This window comes from Podarcis pityusensis (genome assembly GCF_964106645.2).
Source record: "Podarcis pityusensis genome assembly, chromosome: Z".
NCBI lineage: Eukaryota > Metazoa > Chordata > Lepidosauria > Squamata > Lacertidae > Podarcis > Podarcis pityusensis.
The window spans coordinates 24,955,002-24,980,333 of record NC_138044.1 but is presented as its reverse complement, the minus strand read 5'-3'; the positions used below and the strand labels follow the sequence as shown (position 1 = coordinate 24,980,333).

The following is a 25,332-nucleotide window of genomic DNA, read 5'->3' as shown; positions in this document are numbered from 1 at the left end:
CTGGCCAACTAAACCTATCAAACCCTTGGTTAGATGTTTTGGACTACAACTTCCACCAGTTCCAACGAGCATGACCAGTGGTCAGGTATTTTGAGACCTGTAGACCAGAAATACTGTATCTGGAGTCACCATATTGGGAAAGGCTAGAATATGCACCATATTATACATGGTTTGCACACTGAAAATGCATTGCAAAATCTGGAGATGTGCAAAAGCCAGCTTTTTCTGTTCCTATTTGTGAGATGTGGAGCACCAGGCTTATTTTTTATTTTATTTCATAAAATTTATACATTGCTTGATTTAAAAATAAACCTCAAAGCTGTTTACAAAAAAAGATAATTTTATTTCTGATAAGTTAATTGTTTTATCAACAATAATTTGAGATTATCAGAAAGTTAAAATAACAATAAACTGAAAACAAATTAAACCTTGCATTGACTTTCTAAATATTGGTGTGGAATGGATTTTAAAAAAACTCTCCCTCATCCCTACTCTTAGCCCCTTCCCCTTCCAGAAATGGCACCACTACCTCATAAAACAAAGAGAAACCAAAGATGTTCTGTGAAGAGAAACTTGTAGGTGGATGCAGCAGAGAAATCTTACACAGGATTGCTGTCTTCCTCTATTGAATGTTAGCATCAAGCAGTTGACTATGTATTCTTAGTGAGCCACTGAGTTTATTGATCTGTTAATTGCTCTAGTTCAGGAGTAGGGACCCTCAGAACCAGGCGCCAAATGTGTCCCTTCAGACCTCTCCATCTGGTCCTTGACATTCCTCGCCCCCAAAGCCAGGCCACCCCCACCAGCCTTTCTCCTCACCCTCCATGAGTAATTTTACCTGGCAGCACTGTATACTTGATCTGTAATAATGCTTCTTGTTTCACCTGGATGGAGAGGTGCATGTAGAAACATCTGGATTTTCCATGGCTGGTATGTGGCCTACTGTATAATGATAAGACTTGCATCTGTTGCTCTACTTACTTTTGCCCCTGACCATGCCAACCATTGGCATGCGGCCCCAGGGGGCTTGACCACAAGGGAATGTGGCCCTTGTTGAGAAAGCCTCCCTCCCTATCCTGGTAGGCCATTAGATTTTATTTACTAAACTTTTGAGAGTGGGAGAGAAGTTATTATAAGGTAGGAGTGAGGAAACTTTGGCCCTTTAGGCTGTTGAACTACAACTCCCATCAGGCTGAGCAAGCATTGCTAATGGCTGGGGCTGGTGGGAACTGCAGTTCAGCAACGTAGGGAGGGGTCAAATGTTTCCCACACCTCTTCCAAGGGTTAATATGACCTGCAAGCTTGGGGTGGGTTACGGTGGAGAGAATTTTCACATCAGTGAAGATTGTTTCTGCCTGAATGTTGTGTGTGGTGTGTGGTTGCTTCTTGGGGATCACAGGGTTATGCAATTATCTCTTTGCTTGCTTGTTCGTTGCACTTATATCTCCCCTTTCCTCCAAGGAGCACAAGGTGTACATGGTTCTCTTCCTCCCCATTTTATCTTCTCAACAACCTAGTTAGGCTGGCCCAGTGAGCCTGATGGCCAAGTGAATCATTTCTATTCATAAAAATATTTATATCCCTCCATAGCATAAAAAATATCAAAGTAGTTTACAACAATATCTATGTACAATAAAAACAAACAATTAAAAATAAAATAAAACCAGAGATCATCAACTAATTATCACAGAAATATGTTTCATTTAATTGCCTGCATAAGCTTAGTTGCACAGAAAAGTTTTAACGAGGCATTTAAAGGGTAAAACAAGAAGGCACTGGCTGAAATCTCTATTATTGGATAATTATCTCCAGAATGTCTAATTACTGAAAGCTTTGGCATAATTAAAATCATACTGAGATCTGTGTTTAATGTGACTGCATAAGGGCAAAACTAGTTCTGGATGTGACTCTCCAAATCTCTCAACCTGGGCCTTGTGACTCTTCCCTGGGTGCACCCCGTCACTGGTGCTGCTACACATGCAAAATCCTTACATGCTGCTGGTACATGTGATTGTCCAAATTGACCACCAAATATATTGGAGAAATATTTAACCCACTCAGAGGCAGAAATTGAGGCTTGCTGTGATGATATCACTTCATTCAAGCCTTGGGCCACCAGTTCCCAGAATTAGTCTTCTCTCTGTTCCGTTACTGCTAGTCCAATTCCTGCCACTTGATTTTCATATATACGGCTTGTATATTCAGTATATTTCTTGTTTCTGGACAGATTCTTATATTCCAACCTACATTTGGTGAAACTTTCCATGGATTCCTCTGGTGGATTTTTCTGAGAATCCCTAATTAGTCTTAGTCAGAACGTTCTTAACCACTTTGCATTGACCATCAAACCAGCCAAGGTGTGTTGATTGTGTGTAGTTATTAATTATAGAATTTATCAAATAGAACTTGAGTTCTGTGAGAAGAAGACAGCAACAAGATTTGGAGGTTTGTGCAAAAAAGGTTGACACAAGCTCCTCAGATTATTACTCTATAGTGTCTCATGAATATTGCTGCTCAATCTGTGAGACCATTTTTCACACCATTTCTTTCTTTGTTGACTCTTGCTGATTCAGTTTTAGGTATGCATTCTATTAGAGGACCTAGGGTCATTGATATTGGAAAGCGGTTGCTTTCTGTTCGTTCTGACACTTCAAAAGTGTTCACAAAAGTAAATAATGGAGACACTGCAATGTGATCAATATCACTTCAACCATATTTCATAGAATCATAGAATTGTAGATTTGGAAAGGACCACTAGGGTTGTTTAATCCAAGCCCCAGCAAAGCAGGAATCTTTCCCCACAACATGGGCTTGAACCCACAATCTTGATTAAGATTAAGAGCCTCATGCTCTGTTGACTGAGCTATCCCTATTTGTTTAAATTGAGTATACAGTGGTACCTCTGGTTACGTGCTTAATTTGTTCCGGGGGTCCGTTCTTAACCTGAAACTGTTCTTAACCTGAAGCACCAGTTTAGCTAATGGGGCTTCTCATCCTGAAGCAAAGTTCTTAACCCGAGGTACTATTTCTGAGTTAGGGGAGTCTGTAACCTGAAGTGTATGTAACCCAAGGTACCACTATACTGACTCTTAGAAATGGCTTCAGGACTCCCGTGAAGGATGTATAAAACATGTTGGAATACAAATTCCAACAATTTCAGGCTCTGTGCATTATATTTCTTGCCCAAAGTAAAAATGAAAGTTTAGAAATATATATTCAGAGTCAAAGCCTAAAGGTAGCAAGAGACCCTACGCAATTCCTCCGATTTGGGCATTAAAATCCCCACACAGTGTAAATGCTGGGGGGAATTTATGATTGATCTGTTCCAGTAGGAATGTTAAATATGACCAAATCATGGTGGTCAGTGACAGATTATTAGTAGGGGGAAAGTAGGTGCTTCTACAGAAGAGTAAGGTTCTTACTTCAGTTTTGTTTTGATGTGGCAAAATATATTTTGAATCCCAAAATGTGCTCTCCAAACTCTCCCTGTCAATTCAAGTGACATAAACGAAGTCAAGCCCCCACTTCTTCAGCCGTTTTAAGATTTCTGAACAGCTGGCTGGCTGAAAGGTGGCAGCAAGGTGTTTGTGACAAAACTTGAGACCAAGTCTCTTCCAGGCATATTGTTATAGCAAGGATACCAGAGTCTGTTACTGATTAGCAGAAAATAATATAGGGTAGTATGTAGATAATATTTGGAGTATTGTAGGGAAGAAAATACAAGCTAAGCTTCTGTTCCAGGCCAAGGCCTCACCTGTGATGGAGGACGTTACCGTGACAAAAGGTGTTGATGACCTATCCCAGATAAATCACAGGGCCTGCGCAAAAGAGTTGCCATGCTTACCGTGGGTTTAGGATTGAAAAAAGCGGAAGGGGCAGGCTGTGCTCACAAGAAAAGTGTTCCTTTTAAAACTAGGCTTGGAATAGCAGATGGATGGGGAGGAGTTGTTTGGAGCAGGGGTTTCTGGGAACAAGAAAGGGCTGCAGCTGTCAGAGCTGGCTGGGAAGCAGGAACAAAGGGGTGGTGGTGCTTTAGGGTGGCTTTGTCTGCAGTGCTGGGCTGCTGTGAGGAACAAGCTTGAGTTCACAGTGCTGTAAGGTCTGCACCCCTTTCATCTAAACTGAAAAGTAAATATGTGTAATTTCTTAAAAGGCACTACCGCCTCTGTCATGTTGGGGTTCTCAGTGGAAACACGGCCCTGAGTGAGCACCTGTAACCCCTTGGCACCTCATGTGCTGCTCAGCAGAGATTGCAGGTGGAGCTCAGCCTTAGCTGAAACCCTCCCAACCTTTTGTGAGGAAAAATTCCGGGCACACCCCACCCCCTCCCTGCCACTGACCCCTTCCTTGCCCACCTTCTCACCCACTCCTCCCCTCCCCTCTCTTACCTTTGCTGTCTTCAGCCTCCTTATCTATCTTATTATTCCCAACCTGACAGGTTCCAGGAAAGAATGTTTCTAGATGTTTTCTAGTCAGTTGTGATATATTAAAAGAAGAGCTAAAGGTATCATAGTTTGCTTTTCTATACAGTGGTACCTCAGGTTAAGTACTTAATTCCTTCCGGAGGTCTGTTCTTAACCTGAAGCTGTTCTTAACCTGAAGCTCCACTTTAGCTAATGGGGCCTCCTGCTGCTGCTGCGCCGCCGGAGCACAATTTCTGTTCTCATCCTGAAGCAAAGTTTTTAACCTGAAGCACTATTTCTGGATTAGCAGAGTCTGTAACCTGAAGCGTATGTAACCTGAAGTGTATGTAACCTGAGGTACCACTGTAGTTGCCCCTAGGTCTGGGTGTACTCAAAACACTCTCTTGGAAATTTCATACAGAGACAGTGAAAGTCAAAGCACAGAAGACCATAGGGGCATTGATAAAGTTCTGTTACAACAAGGGAGGACAGCTGATTGGAACCTGCCCTAAAGGTAGAAAAGTGCTTGCTCAAATGCTCTATGGTTTTGAAATCTCAGTCTCTGATTAAAGTTTTGGAAACTGTGCAGAATAATTTTGTTTAGAAGCTTATGCTCTCTACCATCAGGAATATCAGCAGCTCTTCTTCATACAGAATCTGAGTGGCTAACGATTAAGGCAAGAGCAGACTGCACTTAGTTAAAGTATATTTTAACAATTGCTGCTATGCATATTGAGTGTTGTGCTGTGAGGTGCTATATGGAATTTGGTGATAACCAACTCTGGAAAACAGTGTGTTGAGATGTTTTAGACTATTTATATAGAGATCCCAGAGATCACTTTCTGAAATCTGTTCACACAAGCAAGCAGGTACACCCTGGCAGAAACAGTGCAGTTTCTTTTGAGTTTCAATAATAACTTTGTCACATTCAGAGTGGCCTTCTATGCACTGGCTGAAAAAAGAAGAAAGAAGGAGGGAAAGGGAAAAGAAAAAGAATCAGGAAAAAAAGTTAGCTAAAATATCTATAAATTGCTGTGATGATTCGGAGGTTTAATTTGCAACCATACATCCAAAATATGAGCCAACATCCATGTATGATCCATGTTTTTGTGGTAATATTGCTCTGGGTTCCTCATGACCTTTGGCAAGAATAATAAGCTCATATTGAATTGAACTGAGTGCTTCGCATTGGCTGGAATGTGTCCTTGAAAGCTGATAATGATTCTTGTTTCCCTACTTGAGCCGCCAGAAGAAGAGAAAGCGCTTGCAGTTACTGCCTCATCTGCAGAGTTCTGCTGCTCAGAACGGTTGCAGTTGGGTTTGTCAGTGGTGTGGCATCGGGTACCTGGTGTAGGATTAAAATCAGATTTCTCCAGGCTTCTTCCAACTTTTTTGTTTTTCCTGGCCCTACTCTGGGACTTATCCTTCTTGCTCTCACCACCAGAACCTCTTTCTTCCTGTCTTACCAGGAGGTTGTGAGGGCTGCTGAAGATGTCAAATAGTCTGGATGCTGAAGAGAAACCTCCAGCCCCTCCACTGAGAATGAACAGCAACAACCGCGATTCTTCAGCAGTGAACCACGGCTCCAAACCTCTCCCCATGGCTCCAGAAGAGAAGAACAAGAAAGCTCGGCTCCGTTCCATCTTTCCAGGAGGGGACAAAAGTAATGTATCAGCAATGCAAAGGGCTTCCAGCCCTCTCCTATTCTGTTGGTTTCATGTCTGCTTTTCTTGATTGTTCAGCTACATTGCTTCTTAATAAAAAGGGCAATTAAAATTGCCAGAGACTTATGGGTCTCTAATGCCATTGTTTGGAAAGAGGTGCTGTTTAATTTTTGCTGGAATTGTTTGGTGCATGCAAATTTAGAGTTAGAAGAAGGGGTCTGGGTTTCTTGGAACTGAGCACATAGGGAGCTGATGGCTCATAGTAACTATCTTTGCAGTGAAATCCTTCTTGCCATCAGAAAATAGGGTGTTGGCTATGGTGGGATATAGGAAAGCCCAGGCTAGATCACAGAATTGTAGATTTGGAAGAAACCAAGGGGTCACCTAGCTCAACCCGCTGCAATGCAAGGCGAGGGTTTTCTCAGTTGTTGTATTCAGCTATTGGAATCTGCTCTTCTCTGAAGTGCAACAGGCACAAACCTTAATTGTGTTTTGATGCCAGTCTTAATACCTATCTTTTTCATCAAGCATTTGTTGATTGATAGCTTTTAGTAATATCTTGGCTATGCTTTTCCTCCGTGGTTTGTTGTATTGTACTGATGTTTTGAGTTACTGTTGTTTTAATTAATTTATTGGTTTAATTATTATTTATACCCACCTTTCCTCCATGGAGCTCAAGGAGGCCCTCATGGCTTCTCCCCTACCTTCTTCACCCCCACAACAACCCTGTGGGACAGGCGTGTTGGTCTTTTTATGCTTGTAATGTTTGCTCTTTAGGGGAAGTGCCTCTACTGCAGCAGTTCTCAACCTGTGGGTCCCCAGATGTTGTTGGACTACAACTCCCATCATCCCTGGGCTCTAGCCTTGCTAGCTAGGGGTGATGGGAGTTGTAGTTCAACAACATCTGGGACCCACAGGTTGAGAAAGGCTGCTCTACAGGGTTTCCTATTGTCTGGAATCTTTTTAGCTGAAAATTCTGGCATTTGAACATGGAACCTTCTGTATGCAAAGTATATGTTTTTCTACTGAGTCTTTCTTCATGAGTTTGGCTCCCTCTACAGTCTCTCCTCATAAGTTTGGCTCCCTCTCCATAGTTTGATGAAGGAAGGACACTTGCAGGATGAGGCCTCTATTCCCTTCACAGGCCTACAGTTCTTAGATTTCCTGAGGAAGCTGGGTTGATTGTTAAACCATTTTGGGAATTGTAGCTCTGTAAGTGGTCTTCTAATGACCCTCAGCAGTTTAACAAACTACAGTTCTCAGGATTCTTTGGGGAAGCAATGGCTGTTGAATGTGGGGTGATACTGCTTTAAAGTGTAGAGCAGAGGGACCCTCAATTGAGAAGAGGTGTGTGCCAGTTTCCCTTACTGAAGCATGAGCACTTAATTGATATTTAAAGGGAAGCAGTGGCCAGTTCCCTTTCCTAGTATGCCCCGCGGATGACCTTAAGGTCCACAAATGACAACATTTTGGAGGTCCCAGGTTGCAAAGTGGTTAGATTGGTCTCAACAAGGGCCAGGGCCTTTTCAGTACTGGCCTGGACTTGGTAGAACGCTCTGTCACAAGAGACTAGTGCCCTGCAGGACTTGACATCTTTCCGCAGGGCCTGCAAGACAGGGCTGTTCTGCCTAGCCTTTGGTTTGGATTCAGTCTGACCCTTATGTTTCCCTCCCCTTATGGTCTTGATTTATCGGCTACTTTTAAAATGTGGCTGCATTTTAAATTGCATTTTAACCTGTATTTTAAATTGTCCCCCCCCCCATTATGTTTTTACTGTTAGCCGTTTATTGGTGTTAGCCGCACTGCCCTTCTCCCTCCTCAGGAAAAACCCCCAAGAGCCGCACACACGCTCCGCGTGGCTCTTTAAAGGGAGCATGGCTCTTGGGGGCTTTTCTGGTACTGGGGGAAGGGACTGGCAGGCTGCCCTCTGTCCCTTCCCCCAGCTCCCGGAAAAGCCAGCAAGAGCCACACGCTCTTTAAAGATCCGAGCCTAGTGTGTGTGCAGCTCTTGGGGGCTTTTCCCCGAGGAGGGAGAAGGGACTGATGGGCTGCCCTTCTTCCTCCTCGGGGAAAAGCCAGCAAGGGACAGAGGGCAGAGGGCAGCCCGTCAGTCCCTTCTCCCACCTCGTGGAAAAGCCCCCAAAAGCCGTACACATGCTACACACGGCTCTTTAAAGGGAGCGCTGAGCACAGCCTCCCACCTGCGTTCACATCTGGGATGCATACAGGCTCTGCTCAGCGCTCCCTTTTAAGAGCCTCTTGGGGGCTTTTCCGCGAGGTGGGAGAAGGGACTGATGAGCTGCCCACTGTCCCTTCCCACACCTGCCAGAAAAGCCAGCAAGAGCCGCTGCCAGGCTCTGCTCAGCGCTCCCTTGTAAGGGCTCCCTTTTGTCCCTCATCCCGCTTTGCTGGGAAGCCAGCAGAAGAGGCGCTGCACAGCTATCGCTCTTCCTCTGCTGGCTTCAGCGAGAGCTGCACAGCTTGTTCTGATGGCTTCTCAGCGAAGCGGGAGGAGGGACGGAAGGGTTTAAAGCAAAAAAAGTGAGAGCCGCTTATATGCTCTGCGCAGAATATTTTTTTTCTTGCTTTCCCCCTCTAAAAACTAGGTGCGTCTTATGGTCAGGTGTGTCTTATGGAGCGAAAAATACGGTACTTTCTGCCACAATGGTGAGAGTGTAATGAGAGGCCAAGACCGTTTTCTTATCTGCTGTTCAGAGTGATGCAAACTGAAAAGATAGGACAACTTGTTGCAGGCCATCTCTTAGCTGAAAATTAAAGTGTGAACACATTATAGATCTTAAAAAGGGCTGGGAGATTGGAGAGAAGCGTGGGGTCTGGACGGAGTTGCTCTCGCATGCTGAGATGGTATATTGCTGCTGGCTCTAACAACTGCTGCAGGAAAACCATTTATCAATTAATATAAGTGAGAAGGTTGGAATCCTGGGCAGAAATTGTAGCCAGATCATTGTTTAGTAAGGGTTTAGCAATTAAATTAATAAGGATGAATGTAACATTTGGGATTAGTTCATGCACAGTGTTTTTGATTACATGTGAGCATTCCAGATTGCTCCTGGAGACATTTGTATCTGCCGTACACGGATTCAAACCGTCAGGCCATTTATTCTTGGATATTGTCTGTTCTGATTGGCAGCAACACGCCAGGAACTTAGGTGGGTGGTATCACACTCCCAGGTGAGAAGAGGGGTGACCTGGATGTCTCTGTGTATAAATGACTATCATACTTTGAAAAGCTGGTATCCTTGGATAAAACTCAGTTTTGTTGAGTTAATTCAACTAAGTAGTTTTCATTGGATTTTGAATAAATGTGCAATTAATTGTTACTGTTTTGAATGTTACTGGGTTATTATCTCCTTTAATGGGTTGTGCAAACTGCTATTACGAATATTGCTTTTTATAAGGTAGGGCTGGGGTCACTGGGGATGAGTTTATGGAACCAAAGTGAGGGGCTGAAAAGGTTTGGGAACTACAGTCCTTCATGAAGCATAACTAAGTCTGGATCCAGCCCTGAGGAAGCTGCCTTAAACAGAGTCCACTTAGCTTGGTCTTGTTGACAATGGCTATTGGTTGCAGCTCTTCAGATTTTCACAGGAATCTATTCCAACCCTACCTGGAGTTGTTAGGGATTGAATCTGGTACCTTTTGCACATGAATCCTTGGGTTCTGCCACTGAGTTGTTTCCCATCGTCCAGCAGTTTTTTTTAATGAACATCACAACAGTTAAGGAGAAAGAGCTGTAGCTCAGCTGTAGAGCTGCTTTATATGAAAAAGATCAATCCTTGGTATTTCCAGGTAAGGCTGGGAAGGATTCCTGTCTGAAATGTTGGAGAGTAGCTGCCATTCAGCATTAGCAGCCCAGGATTAGGTGGACCAATGGTCTGATTCTGTACAGGCAACTCCCCATTTACATACATTCATACGCACATTACTCCGAACCTGGCAGTGACCCAAAAATGTCACAAAAAGGGGTGGAATGGGGTGGGGGTGGGGTGGAACAGGGTGTTTATAGGCTTTCTCAATGATGTTTCAAATATATGTGATTTCACTTAAATGCACAGTGCCTTCAAAGGTAACCACTGCATAAATTGGGAGTTGTCTGCATAAGGCATGAGTGGTATCCAACTAAGTTCTACTTAGAATAGACCCATTGAAATTAATGGACCTAAGTTAGCCATGTTGGTTAATTTCATGGTTCTCTTCTGAGCAAGACTATCATTGGATACATTTCCATGCCTTTGAGTTTACTTTATTTCTACCTGAAGGAATTAGATGCTGCAAGGCTGCCTAGGGAGGGCTTTTGAGGAGTAGGTACATCTCTACTTCTTTAAAGGTGGTGGGTTCCACCCTGTTGTATAAAGGTATATTAACCACTCTCTGCATCACCCTGATTGCATGAGGGCTTTGTCTGAAGTCCTTAACAATTGTGCCTCAGTGAAGTCTACATTTCATTCACTCTTTTATGCAACAAAAAGGCTGCAAAGGAATTAAAGAGATGTCTATCAATACAAGCTTTAGTCAATTGTTCAACTAAGCTATTGGTTAAATTTGCTTATTGGCAAAACCGATATTTCTTTGTGTCATATTGCCTAACAACTTGATCCACTAAATGCAGAGATGGGGAACCTATGCACACCCCCACACACCAATGTTGTTGGACTCCAGTTCCCATCAGCCACTGTGAAACAGGAAGGTGGTGGAAGGTGAAGTTCAATGACACCTGGAAGGTCATGGGTTTTCTAGTCCTGAACTGACGCACAGGACTATTTCCAGTTTGTCATGGATTGGCTGGACACAGAGGGAGGCACCAGGGGGGAAGTCGACAGGGAAACCCCCAAGGATAGAAAGCTCAGAGCCCAGAGGTTGGTGGTGGGATGATGATGAAGAAGGGTCAGAGGGAGAAGTTTGAGAGGTGTTGGAAGTTGAAGAGGTAACAGGGTTTAGAGAGCAGGAAGAGCCTGTGGCAGAGAGAAGTCCAGAATCAGAAGCAAAGGTGGAAGCTGGAGCAGAGGGAGGCCAAGAGCCAGGGATGAGTTAGGCTGGTGAAGAAGCCAGGGTGTCTCCCCCTTCTTGTCTCCCAGGACCAGAGGAGGTATGAAGCAGGAAGAGCAGAGAGAGGTGCACAGGTGCTTTGGAAGGACCCGGGGGAGGAGATTTAGGCAGCTGTGGAAAAGGTGGGGACCTTCAGCCTCCACAACTGCCTCATAGGGGCAAGTTTTACCAAGAAGAATTGCTATGCTCATTAGACCTGGCACTCTTGAGCTGACCTTGTTTCTTCTAATAAAGAGTTAACTTTGCTTACTTCGTGTGATATATTCCTGACAATTGTCCCTGACAACCCCATGGAGGCTGTTCATACCTTTTGGGTTTAAATGATACATTATCAAGTAATGCACATGCCCTTAGCTTACAGGAGCAGTGTTCTGTAAAGTTGCATTTTTGTGGACATTTACCAAAGCAAGCCCCCTAGGACTTAATTATGAACAAACATGAATAGGATTGCACTGTTATGGTGCTGTTTCATTATCCAGCCTGGATTTTGCAGTCAAGGGTCCTTCTGGATTAAATTCTATCCTCCTACTTTCCATATCTTGCTTTGAATAAGCCTGACTGTAAAATGCATAAAAAATAATTATGCAGGAAAATAAGTGCTTGTTAACATTTTACTTCTAGCCAATAAGAAGAAGGAGAAAGAACGTCCTGAAATCTCTCTCCCTTCAGACTTCGAGCACACGATCCATGTGGGGTTTGATGCAGTCACTGGGGAATTCACAGTAAGTCATCTTTTTGTCCTCTGTTTGCTTCATTGCAAACTTCCTTGGCTAAATTGGCTTTCCTTGCAGCCATTTGTTCTGTGCAGACCTCACTTGCGTGCAGAGTGAACATTTGTACGGGAGGTGGTGGAATCACACCTGCCAACCTTGCAAGGGTTGCTGATCACACTCACAGAGCTCACACACATCTTACTTTGGATGCAAATGAGCTCTAGTGATGGGAAACCTACAACCCTCCAAATGTTGCTGGGCTTCAACTCTCATGATCCATGACCATTGGTTATGCTTTGTTGGGCCTGTTGAGAATTGGGAGCCCCAGCAGCATCCAGAGGGCCACAGGTTCCCCACCCCTGCTCTATGCTGACATTATGCTAGATGCAGACAGAAATTGGGGGGCTGCCAAGCACGATCCCCCTCCCCTCCTGTGCACATTTGCTGTACACGCAAGTAATGTCTGCTTAGGCTATCCCCTTGCCCACACAGGAGGAAGGTAGCTAGATTTCCTTGCGTGACACTTGTGTACTTTTGAGTATTCTACTGGAAACAATTGTTGCTTAATTCTCCCCACTCCATGGGTTGCTTGTTATAGACTGCAAACTATGGAAACTCTGGGGAAAGAGCTGAAGATGCTCTATGGATATGTTCTGTAGGATAGTTTTATTTATTTAGAAGATTTATAAACCAGTTGATCAAGGAGCTCTCCAAGTGGGCTATAAATGCAGTTGTGCAAATAAAACACAGCTAAAACCCAGAAACCAATTTTCACAACACATATAGGTAACTAAGTTATATAACTGGGTTGGCTTGTAGAAACAAAGCTTTTCAGCAGGTGTCCCTAATGAAGGCACCAGCCCAATGTCAGTGGGCAAGGAGTTCCATAGCACTTTAGGAATAAATAACTACTCTTTTAAACACAGACCTGTGATCTCAACAGACACCCTCTAGGTTTTATCCAACTCTCTTATGAGCTGGTATAGAAACCACATATTTCATGCAGACTACCACCCTGGTTAACATTTTGCCACCTAACTGTGGCATATGACATAGATTGCCAATTTAAAAATGCTGGCCAAACATGGTGCAGGTAGAGAAGAGCTTGTGGCATTTCTGGACATGAGCAGAAAGGCCTATAGACCTCTGTATGGCACTGAGCCAGGCTTACACCTATGCCTTCCCCTTCTATGCTGCACTGCGGCATGTTCTCCCGGTAATTGCCTTCCAGGTGTTCTGATAAACAAGATGTGAGCTTAAAAACTCATATATGGAGCTAGAAGAGGATTTGGTGCCATCACAATCCTCTCCTTATAATGGCTCTTCAGAGTAGGATTATTTCCCCTTTCCCCACATGCTTCCCTTACCTCTTAAGTATGCCTTCCCTTGCTGTCCGCTAATCAATCATTCTTCCCCACAGAAGGAAAGAATTCTGCTAACACTCAAAATAGCATTGTGGGATTGTTTAAATCATGGGCTGGGATAGTGGGCTGCAGTTGTACCCATTGATTCTCTGGCTTTTCGCCCTTCGCCTAAAGCACTTGAGAAGGACACGGGAGCCCAGAGATCGTTTAATTGTAGCTGGGATGGAGCTTCACTTCATTCTTGCACATTTCTCGAACATCCCAAGAAAGATACTTGATAAGGATTTAATGACGAGTGCTTGAGGAATTTGATTTCTGTGAATTCCGATGTGAGCTGACTTCATCCTCATCAAAAGGATTGATGTGTAGATTACAACTACTTAAACTTCTGGTTTTGCACTTTTCCAAAATCTGTGACATAGTTTTTCCATCAGAAAGCAAACCAACAAGCAAAACAAAACACGTTACAAAGGTGAATTTTAGCACAAAATTTGTTCAGAGATACATATATTGATGCAAAATACATATTTTGTAATAATATATATTTTATGTTGAATATTTGTGTCTTTTTTAAAAAAAAATCACAGATTAATGAATAAGCAGGGCGGAGATGGGTTATGAATAAACATGTGTGAAATTGATATGGGACAGAAATAGATTGATCCAGCCATCCCTAGATTTAATGCCTGATCTTTGTAGATGACCAACCCCCTCCTCCCATATAATAAATCCCCCCCCCCATATAATTAATCTTTCTTTCAAGAGATTTTAATAAACCACACTTCAGATGTGTTTCAAGAGTCACTGGATTTGGGAAATACCCATTTTATCCATGTCAAAATCAATCAATTTTAGTGATTGAAAATATTCTTTGTGAGTAGGTATTCTAGAAACATGAGGAGTTGCAATGCTTTCTTCAGCTACTTATCCTCATAACTGAGTGATTATTCTCTTCCTTCAGGCATTTATTTTCTTTCTCACTTGACTAGGAGAAATGAAACTATTAGTTTCTGATGCCCTAAAGCAACCTTCCCTAACTTGAGATGTTTTGGACCACAGCTCCCATTAGCCCCGGCCAATATGGCTGTGCTGGTTGGGCCTGATGGGAGATGTAGTCTAAAACCTTGGAAGACACCAGGTTGGGCAAGGCTGCATTAAGGGATATAGATCTCAGACCCTAACATATAAATCGTAAGTATGATATTGGGGAACACATTTCCTTGTGGCTTGATTCCATGGTGTTATGGTTAACATTTAGATGAAGAAATCAAGTAGGGTAGATGAATCACATGGAAAGGAACAGAGTCAGCATTGCCAGCCCCCAGGGTGGTCTTCTACTTTTATGGATTGTTCCCCATGTGCTTTTCCATCCCATGATTCTTCAGTCTGAATTTTACCAGAGTGACAGTGTGGGATCCAGCAACAAGAGTAGCTTTCATGATACAGCATTAATGCATTAAATTGTGTCTGTTTTAGTTCCCTGCTCTTTCTTGTAAGATTCCCTGAAATTAAGATTTATTTTAACAGAGAGAGAGAGAGAGAGAGGAAGAGGTTGAGGTTTTTGATACAAAATTGTTTATTGAGGGTAGTAGCCCTCAGGAGTCATAGTTGCTGCACCTGACTGTTAACACCAACTTATGGTGATCATCAAGCTAGTTCATCTTGGTGATCAGTTTGCACAGCAAGGGAACATAAGTATCCTTGGAATCGCATGGGAATTTCTGTTTCCTGAAGAACCAGATCTTCTTAGCTCCATAACCACAGCTGGTTCAGTTAATTAGCTATGGGTCTGTGACATCTTGAGCTTTTTCTTATTTCCTTTATATGTTGGTAAGTATATTGTGACAAGGGTTCTGCCACATCACCAAGCCTCTTAACAAAAGTATTTCCACAGTGTTCACATTTTTTTCTCTATCTCTCAAAAGTTTGGAAGTGTCAGGGGATTGTTCAAAACCTGCACAAATGTTCCTTCTTCATTTTAGAGGATTGCAGTAGCTGCCATGCCTGATCTGTTGGTTATGTGCCATGCGCAATGTGCAGCGTGCACAGTTTTACTCCAACACATAATGCCAGCCAGTGTTCTGGATGGATTCCCTGTTACTCATTGCTGCATCCAAAATCACAGCTGGGGATACCTGCTGCATGGGCTTTGAAGTCTGGCTTTCAGTCATTAGCATCCAATGACATGATGCTGATTGTCACAAATGCATGTCCGAATTCCCATTTTGTTTCGCTTGGAGCCACCACAAGTAGCAGAAATTGGGACACAGAGCACTAAATTCAATGACTGAAAATGATTAGGCAAAAGAAGCATGCTTCTGAGGCCTATAGATAGTTTGGTGGAAAAGTTGGTGCACTAATAAGGTGGGGAAATTTTGTTTTCCACTATTTTTGAATGAGAATTCTGCAAAGCATGCCTTTTAATGAGACAGATCTGCATTCCCCATCTAGAAGGAAAACTGGCTGCAACTCAAACTCATAAAGGTTCCCATTTCAAAACAAAAGGAAATGATGGATTTAGGTTGTATAAAGTCAAGTGGCATATATATATATAAGTGGCATATATGTATGTTGCCAAGAGTTTTCTCTCTGGCATTATGTTTGGCATAATTTGGTTTGACCCTGTTTGCAGACTCCAAAAACAAAACAAAAAACAAAAATCCAGAATTGGTTGATTTTTCCATTTGCAGCATTTGTGTCCATTCGTACCCTGGCTATTTTTGAAAAACAGTTTTTAATAATTCCTAAAGTCAGATGAGTCCTGAACAACTTTAGGCTGAAATTCTAATGCTGCTTGCCTGGGAGTAAGCCCCACTGAATTCAGTAAGACTTATTTCTGAGTAGACATGGTTAGGATTGCACTGTCAATGGGATGTAAACCCCACTGGACTTGCTGACCCTTACTTTTAAACAAGCTTGCATGGGATTGCATTGCAAATGTTACATGGAGACCTTTCAGAATTACCAAGGTGGGTTTAAGCATGAAAGAATTCTTAGAAGAAGGCTCTTTGTACCCACCACAACTGTTTTAATACTGAATATTTGATCCAGTCACTTGGCAGTATGATTTTTCCAGTGAGCAAGCAAACATGCCACAACCTGGTTAAAATGGGGAATTGTTGCTTCCAAACTTTGGACTTAATTGTGATTTATTTCCTCCTCCCCTTCTGTTTTTCATAGTCTGTCTTCCTGTAGCCTGTCAATGACTACTACTTGGTTTGCTACTTCCCTCGTTTTAGACTGGGTTACCCTCACACACACAACCTTGACCTTCCTTGCCCCATTCCGACCCATTGGATTTCACCTCTTTCCCACCGTCTGAGTTGTCCCACATTCTGTTTTAACTTTCTTTTCTTTCTTTATTTACGTCCATTGCAGCCAGATCTCTATGGCTCACAGATGTGCACAGGGAAGTTTCCAGAGGTGCGTCACAGGCCCAAAAGAAGCTTGCATCCAAGTGCTTCTTTGAGATGTCATAGCACTGCAGCGGCAGGTTCCGTGTGTGTGCAGTAGATTTCGTTGCTTGGCTTATTCCAACTTTTTCATCGTTAACCCCAAACTCCAAAGGCCCATGTCACATCTCATTTTTGCAGAGAACCTCGTAGGAGGAAGGGGGGAAAACCCCAGTTTTGTTAGAATGTTAGCTGTAAGCTGGGGTGGCAAAATAAAGGGATGCTTTGATGCACTTCAAGTGAGTTACTGCTTCAATGTTAATTGTGCTGCTAAGGGGTGGGGGAGACGGTCGCTCCTTGAATTTAGGAAATTATACTGGATGTTCCAAGACAACTTTCTCGGAAATCAAAATACCTCAATACAAACTTATAAGATTTGTACTTTGGTGGATGCAGCCACTGCTCCTAATTCCTGCAGTATTATTATTAATAATAATAATGATAATAATAATAAAAATAACATTACACAGTAGAGGGAAGGAGTGGAGAAAGAGGGTGCATTTTAAGTCCCAGCTACCTTATATAACTTAGCACCACCATTTTGATTCCAAATTGCAGCTCCTCCTTTGAAGTAGGGAAAATGTCCTTGAGTGGGCAGTTAAGGCGTCAGGAGGTAGCCTTGGTCTCGGTAGCGTCTGCTTTTATTGTCTGAGTAGAAAGCATTTATCTTGTTATGCATGAGCTATCCAGTGTAAATTTCCTAAAGCACCCGGTGTTGTCCTCCAGTGTAGAGTAGTGTTTTGTTTTCTGTCCTGAAGCGCCAGGGAAATGAGATAAGCTTTGCCGCCATTGGTCCATGGATCAGCAAGAGTTGAATTAACGATGAGCTTCATGCACCTTTTTTTCCTGTCACAGTCATAACTTTTTGGTTTTTTTTTAAGTTGGATCCAGGTTTTAGCTCTTTGTTTTAATAGAGGATGAGAGAATGATTGCACCTGCTGTAAAGTGTCTAGCTTTTTAAACTCTTGGGCATCAATCAAAGGCTCCAAATGTAATATTACAGGTAGCGTGGGATTCTTGGTAAGGAACTGTGCTGGCAGAATATAAACGCTGATGAAATGCCCTGAATCGTCATCCTTTCCACTTGCTCTTCACAGGGGATTCCGGAGCAGTGGGCTAGGCTGCTGCAGACCTCCAATATAACAAAACTGGAACAGAAGAAGAACCCTCAAGCTGTTCTGGATGTCCTCAAATTCTATGATTCCAAAGAGACAGTAAACAACCAGAAATATATGAGCTTTACATCCGGAGGTAAGGAGCCAATGATGGCGGAGAAGACACCATCAGAACATAAAAAATAAAAAGTTTAAAAATAAAGAAGACTAGATAAGGGAAGAATGACCCACAGGCCTTATATGGATATAAATCTCAGCTATGCTATTTTTCTTGTGTGAGACTCAGGCTCATGTGCTTCCTCCTTCCCATTCCTCTTGGACTTCCCATTCAGTTTCCCATTAACCTCATTAGTGTTGTGCCTGAATTGTAAACCATGGTTAAACTTCAGTATGGTTTATTAAAACAAGCTAGCTTCATAAACTACAGTTTGTTTTCGGTTTGTTTCAGTAAACCATAGTTAGTTAAGACAGACCACAGTTTGTCTTAAGTTCAAAGAATATGCTAAATTGTGTTCCCAGTTCTCTAGATGAGGTTCTAGATGGCATAGAATCTTCTAAGCACAGCAGTCCAAATTCACTTAGAAGGTCTCTTCAGATCAGTTTGGGAAGGTTGGTGTGGCACACACAGGACAAGGACATAGGAGGGGGATAGTGTGTATGCCCTCGTGGTAGGTGAAGAGTGCCTCAGGGAAAGCATGGAAAGAGGGAGCACAATGAAACTGTACTTGAGATGACCATTGGTGATGGGGGGGGGGACTCAGAGACACACAACAGGACGAAACAGGAGAGAAATGGGGAGAAGAGCTGGAGAGGGGGGGAGCAAAAGTGGGCTGCAAAAAGGGAGCAAGGTGTTAACAGCTTAGAGGGGCAGTGAACCAAGAGGGAAGACAGTGCAGAAAGACAGTACAGCACAGCACAGCACATGGCTCCACCTGGTTGCCTTGAGGGATTTTGGCCCAAGGAGCTGAGTGCGCCACTAGAGAAGTCTTAATACAGTTTTGAAGCCTAACTCCAAGACAGAACCCTAGGGTGTATCCCAGGGATCACCAGTGTAGCACTTGTGGGTGCAGTGGTGCCTTTGAGGTCTTCTTTCGCTGCCCACAAAGCCTCTGAGCACACATACTGCCCTCTTGGTCCTGAGAAGGTGATAATGGTTGCATTTTTCTCCTCCAGAAAGTACATAGAGCTGAAGCAGGAAGTTGGAAGCATGACACTCTTTTGCACTTCCTTTTTCAGCTCTCTGTGCTTTTCAAGGCTAGAATTTATTCTATAGGCAATTGCTTTCCCCCAGATCCTTTGGAAAAGTGAAGCCTGTGTTCTGCCTGCTTTTTCATGATCTGGGAGAGGGAAGTGACATGGGATGGTGATGTCCTTGGGTCTCAAAAGATTGTTGACTCCTGCTGTACACCCTTCTTCTTACTTCCTTTTGGAAGAACCCCACTGAGGCTCACTGCTATGCCTAACCTCTAAGAACACTTAATAATAATTTTATGGGGGGGATATAATTATATTGAGGCTTTTTCATAATACAACACAATAAAAAACAAAGTAATCTAAATGAAAATAAAAACAGAAAGCAAAAGAGAAAATGCGAAGCCCTCCCTCAAACATAGATCTTAACCCTTGCTCCACACAGAAAGGGGTGGGCCCACCCAGCTCTCACCTGAGAGCTTCCCTTTCTTCTCCCAGCCTTCCACCCTGGGAAATCTTCCCTTCCTAGCCTTTCACACAGGATCTTTCACCAACCATCAGTCACCTTCATGTGTATACCATCCCCTCATTGACCCAGAGTAGACAACACATGCACACACAAAACAGAAGCAAGAGCAAAACAAAAAAAGGGGTGGTTATGCAGAAGAGATTGCAACAGGCTTTTGATTTCCTTTTCCTTTTTAAAACTAAACAGCAGCATGGGAGGTCGTGATTGGAAGCAAATGAGTAGTATAGGGGAGGGTTTGACCCTGTCCAACATTGCCACACATGTGTCATCTCCTAACTGCCCTGTAGCCATTTAGGCTCAATAAAGCTATTGAGAACTTTTGTTGTTGCACGTTTCAGATAAAAGTGCCCATGGATATATCGCAGCCCATCCTTCGGTGAGTATAAGAACCTGCTGTTGAATGTGAACTAATTCCATTTTGGGGGGGAATAGTGTCTCTGCTGAGATTTTTGGCTTGATGTGATTTGCAGCTGGCTCTGAATACCAGTTTCTGGGAATCAAAAATATAGGGGAGTGCCGTTGTGCTCATGTCCCGCTTACAGGTTTTCCATAGAGGCCTCTGGCTGGCCACTGCAAGAACAGGATGTTGGAATAGATGGTCCCCATTTGGACTAATCCAGCAGTCAGGCTTTTCTTATGTCTTTTTGCTTATAGGAATGCTTGAAATAGCAGTGTGTATTTAATGAAAATTGAATCACAGCAAAACCCCCAAAAGTACAATTAAAGCAGTCCCTATCAATACTGAGTTCTCAGTATGAATGTCTTATTTTCCATTCTGAATAGTTGAAGTAGGACTTTCCTTTCCTCTTCTTATTCTTTTTAATGCTGAGATACGTAATATTATGGACTCAATTACACAACAGAGGCCATGCAATGCGCAGTCGAGAAATAGTATGGAAATGCTGGTAGAAGAGTAGAGACCCTTTTCGGATTATCTGAGAAAACAGTATAGCCGAATGAAATCGTAGGCAGAACTTGAAATATAAGCAAAGGAATGAGAATGATAAAGGAATGTAATGTACAATATATCTTTTAGGAAAAAAAGTATTGCATTTAAAGCAGTAAATAAAAGATTTAAACAGAAGCATCATGGAAGTAAGGATGGGAAGTCAAGATGCTAAGGAATATTGTATTGAAACTGAATTAAATTTCTTAAATTGTATGAAAATCAATAAAAGACAATTTAAAAAGAGAGAAATAGTGTTCATTGCATGGTCTCTGTGAGAACAAGTGGCTGGCCAAAATGACTTCCCTGTAATGAATTCTGCAAGCATCTCATGAAATGAGAATTCCTTTTTCCCTTTGCCATTGTTTTGCTTTCTTTAAATAAGTGTGCCATCTTTGACTGTAAAGGGAAAATGACAGTGATGAAGCCATAAAGAACTCAAATGGCTTCTTGAGCAGGCCTGTTTTTGCAGATGTGGCTCTACCAGGAGAATTTTAAAGCTCTGTCAGAATGCTCTAAATGAGATCATGGGCAGGCAGAAGTGGCTTCCCAGGTGGCGTGGAGTCACTGGGTAGCTTCCCGGCAGGTGAGTTGTTGTTGCTTACCAACAGGGAGAGAGGCGAGGTGGTGGTGAAGTTGGTGTGGTACAAAGACACCAATGGAGCCAATACAGCACTCCACCCTGGTACGTAATAACAACCCACTTGGGAAACTAAGCGTTGCAGTTCTTCCCCACCCAGCAAGCCACTTCTGCTCATGGGACAAATACATTCCGAAAAAGTCAGATCACTGCAAACTCCCTTTTGGTGTAGCCATGTTTTTTTCCTGCTCCACACCTAATGTCATGTGTGATTTCAGGTAAAGGGCAGGTAGGCCTCACAGGCCAAGTGGGTAATCTGGTGGACCTAATTAGGCTTGCGGACCACAGACCCCCGGCCCTTGTCCTACAGCCAGACCTCCTCATGTTCTGATAGTAATCCCGTAAACAACTGAAGCCTCATTTTATGAATACATCTTTTGCACATACAGAGCACAAAGACTGCATCAGAACCTCCACTGGCTCCCCCAGTTTCCGAAGAGGAGGATGAGGAAGATGATGATGATGATGATGACAATGAGCCACCACCTGTTATTGCCCCACGACCAGAGCATACAAAATCAGTGAGCTGCTAACAGTTTTAGTTTGAATTGTTGTCTGTATGGTAGGACCAAGTCTGCGTATTTGCCCTTGTTCAGCAGGAATGCATAGGGTTGGGGATGGCGAAGGGGCACAGAATCTGGTGGTGATGCAGAATGTGAGCTTTTGGGAATCTCTGCTTTCCATGAATGTCTAGCCCTTATGGCTGCAGAGACACACAAAGTGCAGTCTGGTGAAATTTTGTTAGCCGGGTAGCCCGAAACAGCTTTTTTTAAACAATCCCCAGAGAAGTCTCTCTGTGCAAATTTCCAGGTTTAACCCCTCTTGGCACAGAAATTAGATTGCCTCTGTGCTAGCTTTTTATCTGGTTTTGCTCAGAGCACACACTGTCTATGGCAAAGCCAGTAGCTATTACGAGCCATGGAGGAAAATTCATTTTGAAGGAACAACTTTGAGTTTAGTACCCAGTCTTAGGATTTTCATTTGTAGGAAACTATGGCAGTCAGGTAGCTCTGCTTTGAGATTTATCACTTAATCCCAAGCTTTTCTGCATTGTGTGAAAAGGCATAGCAGAGCTCTTGGTTCAGGGTGTAATGTGTAAATTGAACAGTGTAATGGAAGTCTTGAAATCCATTATCTGCCTGTCAGGAGCTTAAATTAAACCTTTAGAGAGAAAGCAATATAATATTTGTGAAAGCACAGGAGACAATTAAAGTGTTTCCTTGTATGTAGCTCATTGGCAATTCATTGTTGTTCAATTTCCCCAAGTTCACAATGGAATTAAGGTATTTCCCGCCATTGTTTCTTTCAGATTTACACACGTTCTGTCATTGAACCTGTTGCGGCTCCAGCCCCAGTGAAGGAGCCTACAACCCCTCAGCCTGAGAATTCCAACTCAAACACCTTGTATAGAAATACAGATCGGCAGCGGAAAAAATCCAAGATGACTGATGAGGAGATCCTAGAGAAATTAAGTGAGTGTTTTGCCCTTGCTTGCACACTATTGATACTTGACCACAAATTTATCAAGGAGAAATCTATCAATGGATACCTAGCCATAATAACCAAGTGGACCCACCATGCAGTCTACCTCAAAGTACCAGCTAGTGGGAGGACATATATCTAGAGAGAGGACTATTGATATCATGACCTCCTTGCTATTCTCCCAAAGATATCTAGGTGGCTGCTGTCTAAGACAGGATGCTTGATTGGGTGGTTTTTGGGTCAAATCAAGCACAGCTGTTCTGTTCTTCTCATCCACCAGACTAGATAATCTGAATGAGTCTCCCAGGTTTCTGATTCCAAATGCTAATGGCCACTCTTATTGAAGCCAAGAGTTGCAAGCAAGCTATTTTTACATGAGATCTCTCATGAGACGACAACTCTTATGGATGAGCATTATTAATGAGGCACAGCAACAATTGCCTGCCTGCCCCACATCTCCAAGCCTTTCCTTCCTTGATTGATTTTTGGTTGTTTCATGATTGTCTGCTTTTTTTCTCTCCTCCTTAAGAATGTAATGTATGCCTGATTAAGGTGTCTGAGTAGTTGCCTTCCAGCCAACTTTGAGCTGCAGATTGAAAATCCAATGGAATTTCAAACAGTCTTCTGAAACATGATGTATTGCATTTGTCTGTACGACTGAGAGCTAATTAGGAAAATAATTAAGAATTAATTAACAAAGCTTTATGTTTGGAACCCAGGTGGTGCATCCCACCCCCCCTAATTTTCTTCCTTCTTTAATATCTTCGGGATTGACCTCCATCCACCTTCAGAAAGATGCCACACAGCTTTGTTTGATCTCTAAATGAGATTGACTCTTCTTTATTTCTTAGGAAAAAATAAATAGATACCAGTAGCACATACAGTGGTACCTCGAGTTACAAACGCCTCAGGTTACAAATGCTTCAGGTTACAAACTCCGCTAACCTGGAAGAGTTACCTTGAGTTGAGAACTTTGCTCCAGGATGAGAACGGAAATTGTGTGCTGGCAGCGCAACGGCAGCAAGAGGCCCCACTAGTGAAAGAGCGTCTCTAGTTAAGAACAGTTTCAGGTTAAGAATGGACCTCCGGAGCGAATTAAGTTTGTAACTACAGGTACCACTGTATAAGGCTTTATTCCACCTTGCCATGCAGCATATTGTACCAATACCCTCTGGCTCTCCAAAGGGGATCTGAGCATTGAAGCAGTGGACTCCTGGAGGCAGAAGCTCAAGAGGCCTCTGCTTACCCACAACTCCTGGGAACACAGGAATCTGACTTATGTGAAGTAAAACTATTATCCCATCTAGCTCAGTATTGCTTACACTAACTGGCAGCAGCTTGGGCAGGAGTATTTTCTAGCCCTACCTGGAGATGCTGCCAAGGGTTAAACCTGGGACCTGATGGGTGCAAAGCGGCTGCTCTGCCACTGAGCTATGGTCCTTGTTGGGAAAAAGTAGGGTGCTAGAAGCTGTCCTTGTAGTCTTGCCCTTTGGGCTGTTGCACAGAACCAGAAGAGGACAGGTGTGTGCAAAGTCTATTCACTACTGAACTGGCACATTAGTTGGGATGGGTGATATCAATAATAGCATGAAAGGATGGGTGGAAGGGGGAAGTAGCGCTACCCAACTTTGTTACCCCCACCTGTATGAAGCTTTAGAGCTTACCAGTTATAATTATTAGCTGCCTGGCCTTTCCCCCTTCTGAATGCAACAGAATATTCTGCCTGTTACATGCCCAGCTCTAGTAACGAATCACAGAGTATTTGGGTTTTGCATATTCTCTGTATCAGAGTATTGCATATTCTCTGCGGGAGTTTGGATCTCAGCATCTTTCTTCTCCCTTCACACTGAATTTTCCTTCAGCATAGCCCGTCATGTTGTAACTCCCATGGTTCCTTAAGTTGCCACCTGCTGTCCTTCCCTGTCTACTGCAATATCCAGGCAGTTTTTTATTTCTACTTTTGAAAGCACCTAAATATCATGGCCAAGGTCGTTTTCAGTGTTATGACATATGTCTTCACCTGTCAATGGCTCATTTTTAAGTGGTTTTGAAAGCAATGCTTGGTACATTTTTGCATCTATCCATTTTCTTCCCTTGCAGTTTTAGAATGCAAAGAAGATGCAGTGCTATTAGGTCTAGCAAAGATTATTTGTATTTTGAATCACCCCCATTATAGAAAGCTGACCCCTGTATCCTGCTTTGGGAGGGGGAATATATGCACCTTTTGTCTGTCTTGCTAGAAATCATATGTTCTCACATTTTTGCTCTTATTTTGTTCTTCTCACAGAATTTCATAGAAGTGTAGAGTTGGAAGGGACCCCGAGGGTCAACTTGTCCAGCCCCCAGAAGCGCAGTTTGCATGAAGACACCAAACCCAAGTTGATTCATCTGATTCAACAGTTGAAAACGGGTTCAGAATCTCTCATTATCTTCCTGATCTGAAGGGTTTCCCTTTTCCAATTCCGTTGCTTGGAGATTACCTAACTTCTTTTCTCCTTGTACACAGATAGGCTCCTCTCCCCCCTTGAAATTAAAGTGGTCATAGATAATCTTCTTTCAGATTCTGCTAACTCCTTTTGAAAAATACTTCTATACTACACTTTCACAATCTGGTGCCCTCTGAACTTTTTAAACATACAACTCTGACCAGCCCCGTTTGTCAGTTAAAAATACAGGGAACCTTAGGCCCTCCTATGGAAATGTCTGGTGAATTTTGCCCACCCACCCCAGTGTCTCTCCCACAGGACTGAACACAACCTCAGCTGA

At 43.0% G+C, this 25,332-nt stretch overlaps 1 protein-coding gene across 8 annotated transcripts in view; it reads left to right on the top strand.

The window, feature by feature from the left end:
• The window catches only part of PAK3 (p21 (RAC1) activated kinase 3), an 84,094-nt gene that overhangs the window by 41,671 nt on the left and 17,091 nt on the right, over window positions 1-25,332 (top strand). For 4 of the 8 annotated variants that reach the window (XM_080990544.1, XM_080990545.1, XM_080990542.1 and 1 more), the window contains 8 exons: window positions 5,873-6,066; window positions 11,756-11,856; window positions 16,590-16,634; window positions 17,761-17,914; window positions 19,837-19,874; window positions 21,474-21,605; window positions 22,394-22,556; window positions 24,854-24,976. In XM_080990544.1, coding sequence (XP_080846670.1) covers window positions 5,895-6,066; window positions 11,756-11,856; window positions 16,590-16,634; window positions 17,761-17,914; window positions 19,837-19,874; window positions 21,474-21,605; window positions 22,394-22,556; window positions 24,854-24,976 — 928 coding nt within the window. In that variant the 5' untranslated portion in view covers window positions 5,873-5,894. Of the gene's footprint in view, window positions 1-5,872; window positions 6,067-11,755; window positions 11,857-16,589; window positions 16,635-17,760; window positions 17,915-19,836; window positions 19,875-21,473; window positions 21,606-22,393; window positions 22,557-24,853; window positions 24,977-25,332 lie in introns of those variants that run through there. The other 4 variants (XM_080990546.1, XM_080990547.1, XM_080990548.1 and 1 more) reach the window with 4 other exon arrangements.